General features: G+C 30.7%; 1 protein-coding gene across 1 annotated transcript; it reads left to right on the top strand.

The window, feature by feature from the left end:
- The first annotated feature begins 638 nt into the window (after positions 1–638).
- LOC133822651 (uncharacterized) lies at positions 639–6,827 on the top strand. Its single transcript, XM_062255055.1, has 13 exons — positions 639–897; positions 1,538–1,647; positions 1,743–1,853; positions 1,978–2,035; positions 2,491–2,580; positions 2,723–2,817; positions 2,990–3,043; positions 4,622–4,756; positions 5,394–5,451; positions 5,569–5,683; positions 5,850–5,919; positions 6,264–6,335; positions 6,453–6,827. The coding sequence occupies exons 1-13, from the start codon at positions 729–731 to the stop codon at positions 6,567–6,569; spliced, it is 1,254 nt and encodes a 417-aa protein (XP_062111039.1). The 5' UTR covers positions 639–728; the 3' UTR covers positions 6,570–6,827.
- Positions 6,828–7,059: the final 232 nt, after the last annotated feature.

Genomic DNA, 7,059 nt, shown 5'->3' with positions numbered 1-7,059 from the left:
ATTTTCCAATTAGATCTACTAGTCGAGTCTTTAATTTTTTTTTATTTTTTTCAATATTATTTTGGGAGACCTAACAAATAATTTTCATTAATTATTTTATTTCTACATTCTTTATTCTCATTACTTATTTTAAGATTTACCTATAATAGTAGCATAGAAGTGATTGGTTTAATTGTGTGTGTGGTTGGAAGGAGGAGGGGATCAAATCCTCATTTTTTTATATATAAAAAACTATATTTTATAATAGCAACATAGATAACCTTTAATATATATTTTTTTCTTAACATAATTTTTTTAAAAAAAATATCTTTTTATATATTCGCATTTAAGATAAAATCATTTAATAGAATTTACCCATACACGAAAAAAAAAAAAACAGAGCCAAGCCAAATAACAATTTCTTTTTTAAGAGAAATAAGTAATTATCATTGAAAGGATCAATACAACAACATACATAAAACGCAAATTCAAATGAGTAATTTAGGCTTACTAGTGAGCTGATGAATAAAGATCTAAATACAATTGAAAAAAAAAAAGTCAAAATAACAGTTTTAAATCCCTCTTATTTATTTATTTAAAATATAATTTAAATAATTTAAAAAAAAAAAACGAGGATCCGTTTTTTTTTGTCGGGCATTTCGAAGATCCGTTTTAATTGTAGCTGTTGGTCCATTGCGCTACTCCCCAGTTCACTTGTGTTGTGTGTAAAAACTCAGTAGTGTGAAGCTATGAGCGGCGAAGCAGAGAGAGACGATCCAATGGCGAAAGCCACCAGAGCAGCTGATGATCTCTACCATCTCCGGGATACTTATTTTCCGCCAAATCCAGATGACAAAATCTCTAAGCTTCAGGTTCACTCGGATCTCGCCCTCAACCTCCTCGATTCCATCCCTTCTGGTAATTATCTATTTTCTCCCTTATCCCACTGAAACCTAATCTCATTTTTATTCATTTGTTTGTTTTGTGGTCTGTTTGCTTATCACTGTTGTTGCAATCATTCTGCCAGTTTACTGCAAATGCTTTCTGGGATTTTAAAATGAAGAAGAAATTTAGCTATATTGAATAGTGACTTTGTAAAAATGATACAACTTTCTCGGTTTAGACCTTACTGAAAAGTGGGTCACACACCTTGATTGCTAACTTATAGTTGTTGCTATTTAAAAGTTGATCTCAAGTCGAAGAAAATGAAACCCACTTGAAGTTTTTGAATTAGATTGGTTCATTTGATGGTATGTTTCAAGGAAACTGTTTGTGGGTTTCTTGAAACAAATAAAATTTCATGACTTGGTTGAAAAATGTTTGTTCATGGTGGATATGTGGAGGAAAACTTAGTGAATCTCACTTTAATGCTAGTGTGTTTTAGTTATTCTTGATGAAGTTCAGTATTGTAAAATTTGAAGATGTGCACATTCTATTCATAATATGAGATCAAGAAGGATATTTCCATATATATTTGTTTTGTTGCCAATTTCTTTATTGTTTTTTATGGGGGCGCGTGTAAAAATATTTATTGTCAAATATTATGTATCTCTTGCAGAAGAAAGAAAACTTCCCATTCAACGAGCAACATATGAGTATTTAAGGGGAAAGATATTAGATGTATTTTCTGACTACAGTAAAGAAGCAGAGGACCATCTCTCAAAAGCTGTAAGCAAGAACAAACTATAGCTCCATCATTTGGCATATTTGTAATAGTTTTGCTGAGTCTCGTTTCCTATGAATTTATTATTTACCTTTTTCAGGTTAAGTTGAATCCATCCCTTGCGGATGCTTGGCTGTGTTTAGGTAATTGTATTTGGAAGAAGGGAGATTTATCTGCAGCAAAGAATTGTTTTACTCTTGCATTGAGCAAGGTCATTGTTTGTAAGACTATTTTAGTTGTCTCTTCTTACTAGAAAGACATCTTCATCTCTTCGTACTATCAGACCTACTGGGAAGGTGATTAATTGATTGGTATTTGCTTTGCTCATCGTGCAGGGTCCTAATAAAAAGATACTTAGTCAATTGTCAATGCTTGATAGAAAAATGGCTCAAGGTAAGTTGCAGTAGTTTTGTACTTGTTGTTTCTGCTATATTCATAACCAATCAGTTAGCTGCTTATCCATTGCGAAGGAAATGATTAGTCTATTCGTAAACATGCATGATATATTTGAGAAGCTGGAATTAGTATTATCAATTTTAGTTGTCAACGAAAGATGAACACTGCATAGATAGAAGGGAGAAGAAATGATGTGCCTTGCCTTTTTCTACATTTCTTTAATTTGCCTAACTAGCATTCAATCACTTGCAAATCCTCTTCATTGTTTTGTTCTTTGCTTGCATTGGATTAAGATGGTCTTTTTGACACAACTATTACTCTTTGTTTATGTAGTTTATAGTTATAAGACTCTGTGGGCTTTATGTTTTTCCATGCAAGGTGATAATATTATTTGGCATATGCCCTTTGAAACGATTGCTTTCACAAAACCATCTTTCCTTGTACTTTTCTAGGTACTGAGAATCAGGCAGAACTTGTAGAAGAAAGCATTCAACATGCCAAGGCTGCTATAGCTTTGGATGTTAAGGATGGAAATTCTTGGTGTAAGAATTTATTATTAAACCAATAAAATATCACTTCTAAAATTGTTAATTGCTGGAGTTATATATATATAAATATATATTTTAATTTATTTTGTAATCATGTTATACCTAAGTTATCTAATACTAACAATCGTATTGACAGATAATCTTGGAAACGCATATTTTACAAGTTTTATTATGACTGGTACTTGGGATTACAGCAAACTTCAGCAGTCTTTAAAGGCATACCAAAATGCTGTAAGTGTGCAGAGTTGGAACTTTTACTAGGAATCCATTTTGTTAATGCATATGATTTCTTGTGATGTTTTGGTATTGTATTTGAGCTCCTTGTTTTTTCACTTCTATAGAAATAAGACTTGTTTTGTCAAATATGAAACCTATTAATGTGTGGTCATGTTGATTCGTGCAGGAAAAGGATGAAAGAATGGAGTCCAATCCTGACTTATATTTTAACTGTGCTACTGTAAGTTCAGATATTTTTCTCACTTCATTCTTCCAAATGAATTCTGAAGTTTAAGCAACCTTGCTGTTAAGCAGGAAGCTGAATCATGAAAATAGTGCATTTTTATTTTTCACCACAGGAAAGATTATTTTATGCAATTCATAATGAGAATATTAAGACTGCAATGAAAAAACTCATATGTGCAACTATTACTTCTAAATAAGGAAATTTGTCTGTTTAGAATCGTGTGAGACGAGCGAGCGTTAGAGTATAGACTAGAAAAGGCAATCAACATTGATAATTTGGTATCTTGTGTATTTGGGTTGTAGTTCTTTCTAGAATCTGTTATGAGGTGTTTATCAATTGGTGGAACTATTTGGCAGTAAAATATTTATTTTAGGGATAATTGCAGTGAAACTCCTTAAGTAGTTCATTTTGTAACACTTAAACTTTTTATGTAAAATATTTGGCGGCAAAACTTCCTACCATTAAGAATTTGTTGCAGCTCCACTCCTTACCGTTAAGTCAAGCGTTAAGTTTGACTAAAATCATAATAAGAGACACGTGGCAACATCATATTGGTTTAAAAATAGTTTAATTTAATAATTTTTATAAAAATATATTTAAAAATATTAAATAATAAAAAAAAACTAAAAAATTATTAAAAATTAAACGAAAAACCAGATTTTTTTAATGCTAGATCTGGAATTTTGGGAATAAAACTCTATATATAATTTTTAAAATGACAAAAATCAATTAAAATATTTATAAATAATCTTAAAAATAGAATTAAGATTTAAGAAACAATAAAAAAAATTGAATATATATATAAATCACTTATCAACGTTGGGGGTTGTTTTTAATTACTTTTAAATTAATTTAAGTTTTATTCTATTTTTAAAAATATTTATAAAAATTTGGTTTAATTTTTATTTCCAAAATTTCAGATCCCACATTAAAAAAAATATGATCTTACATTTAATTGCTAAAATTTTTTTAGTTCATTTTTAAATTATTTAATATTTTTAAATATATTTTTATTTATTTTTATAATAATTATTAAATTAAACTATTTTTTGACCAATATGATGTTGCTGCTTGTCTCTTATTGTCATTTTAGTAAAACTTAACGTTTTACTTAACAGTAAGGAGTGAGGCTACAATAAATTCTTAACGGTAGGAAGTTTTGTCGCCAAATATTTTACACAGCAAGTTAAGTGTTACAAAATAAATTACTTTAGGAGTTTCGCCGCAATTATCCCTTTCTTTTATAATCTTTATTGCCATGATCATGAACTCGAATTTATTTAAGCAATAAACTCATATGAGAATGTAAATTTCTCAACTATCTTGCTCTTCATTTGGGATTAAACTCAAGATAGGGCTTTTCATGGTTTGTGTAGTGAATATCCATTAAAATAACTTGGGTAACGGCTTGGATTGATATGCTTCTTTTTTTTCTTTCTTCTTTTTATTAATATATTAGAAAAGAAAAGAACATATTTATGATTAAAGTACTTTAATCTTGTGGTGCAAATTGCAAATTATTGTTCAATTGCTCTTTTATTTTGTTCAATAATCATTTTGAGTCTCTGACAGGTAAACAAATATTTGGAGAACTATGAGAGGGCCCTCACTGGCTTTGAAGCTGCTGCTTTAAAGGATCCCGGTCTCCAGGCTGCTGAGGAGGTTCAGCAGATTGTTAATCTTCTTGACAAGATAGATAATATGTTGGTAAGGCATTTTCTTTGTGCTATTGCAGTACAGTAGGGTCTTTAAGGTTCTCTCTCTCTCTCTCTCTACACACACACATAAAAAAGTAATATATATATATATCTGACAATTGACTAATAGATTTAATTTATATAAGAACTGCATTCCAATTATATTTAATGAATACAAACACTACTGGAAAACTTAATGGATAATACCAAAAATATCACCTTTATTTACCAGAAAATCCAAAGTGTCTTTATTTTTCAAAACTTGAATTAAAGGGTGAAAGTTTACTTTGGGTGCCTTTTTGGTCAAACCTCTTGCATAAAATATCTAAAATGCTCCTAACTAGATTCAAAACACTGTTACCAAATACTTTTATTCCCATTATTTATGTGATTATTATATTAACAAAGAAAAAATGAAATTACCAATCTATTGCGGTTTAACTAATCGCTACATTGGAAAAATAATTATTTATTAAAGAAGCATTCTTCTTCGTATGAACAGTATACAGTATCATTTGCATACTCGCAGTATATTATAATGGTTGGCCATTATGAGGGCTTATAATATCCTCCTCTAGCATCTCTTATAAATTAATTATCGTCTTTCCACAAACATGAGAGGCTTTTTAATATGGTTCATTTTACAGGGATATGCTAGAGCTAAACGACTTGCATCTATAGCAGCGTCTCTGACTACCGTAATTTGTAACCCCTCTGACTCTTAGTGCATGATTGTTGGTGAATTTAGATGAGCATGATCATGATCTTTGTTGTTTTTCTTCTTCAAGATACTGATTTTTTTATGCTCATTTTTTTAAAAAGTAAATTCCTCTTACAAAAGAGGTACTATAGATGTTCTGCTGGAGGGTCTTAACAAAGAATTAGCAATAGTGGGGAAAGTACTATTCTTCATCAAACACGAGCGTGTTTCTCCCTTGTAAGTTCTATGGTTGAGAACACCCATGTCTTTTATAGATTATTGAATAAAACTAAGTTCTTTATATTAGTATTTTAACCATCCTCATGTTTGTAAAGTTAATATGAAGCTGGATTATGTTATGTTATTAATAATTTAGTATGTATCATATCCCTTTTCTTTGCAGGTACTATTTGATCTGTGACTCGAACAAGACATGCTTTGTTCTATCAGTGTATGGTCTACGGAATGATGCGGTAAGAGTTGGCTGCTTTCCTTCCGCTTTCTGTTTCAACAGTATACTTACTGTGTTAAAAAAATCTGGGAAGAATGATAAGATTGCATGTGGAACATGACTAATACCAACACAATTTTTGCAGTTATATACTTTGGTTTAGCAGCTTATTAATTTATACTAGTATAAAAATCAGAAATTATTTCTTGATAATATTTATGCATAATAAGTTTTGCACTTAGACCTCCATAATAATTAAAATTGTCGTTTACAGCCTTGACTTCATAAAATACATATATACACACAAATTGTCCTGTTTTCCTATACTTAAAGTAATCTTGGAACTACGAACATTGTTCTTTTCAGATCAAAGAAGGAGATCAGGTTGTGCTATTACAACCCTTTTATCGCCACATCGGTTTTTCTTGGAGAGGGAAGGTATACTACCTTTGTCACTTATTTGTTATACAATATTTTGAGAAAAAATTGTCTGAGCTTTGTTGAATTTTTCTCTTTGTTAACAAGTTCCTTGTTGTTCCATGCATGTGATACCAGACTTACCAGTTCAAATCAATTCGTGTGGATTTCTTAGAACAAATTGTTGTGAATGGAAAGGCTTTGTCTCCTCAACAAGCTGTGCATACCTCGATTTTTGCCCAACATAAACCATAAATTGTTGTTTGGGATGGACTTTGAAGTTTCAAGTTATTTGGTTTTCCTTATATAGACTGTCATTTTTTTTAATAGGAATTTTAGGGTGCAGGAAAAGGTGTATTTTGGCACAAGTTGTCTAGTGATTAGAAGAAGCCAGCAGTTGCGGACAGGAAAATGGTACATCTAATGAAGTTTGTAAAGTTTGATTGAATTTTGTAAGCTGTGCTTCTTTGAGATTCTCATGTGATTTTTATTTGGAAAAAAAAATTATTGACATTCTTTGGTAAAGTATTAGTTTGAACTTTTTAAATAATGATAACGTATGGATAACATGTACAAAGAATTTGCTTATTCTTTTGACAAGTTGGGTGCAGATCAATCCTTTTTTTTTTGGGTCCCCTTGGTTCAATTTATTGTGCAATATTGCACCAAATGATGTTCCAAATCGCACCATGTGTAAAAGGGGGCCGCATCCTACCCTACCTTTGTTTGGTAGGAGGGGTTAGAA

The sequence above is a fragment of the Humulus lupulus genome, chromosome 3 (assembly GCF_963169125.1).
Source record: "Humulus lupulus chromosome 3, drHumLupu1.1, whole genome shotgun sequence".
In the NCBI taxonomy this organism is placed as follows: Eukaryota; Viridiplantae; Streptophyta; class Magnoliopsida; order Rosales; family Cannabaceae; genus Humulus; species Humulus lupulus.
This window is presented reverse-complemented; position numbering and strand designations above follow the sequence as displayed.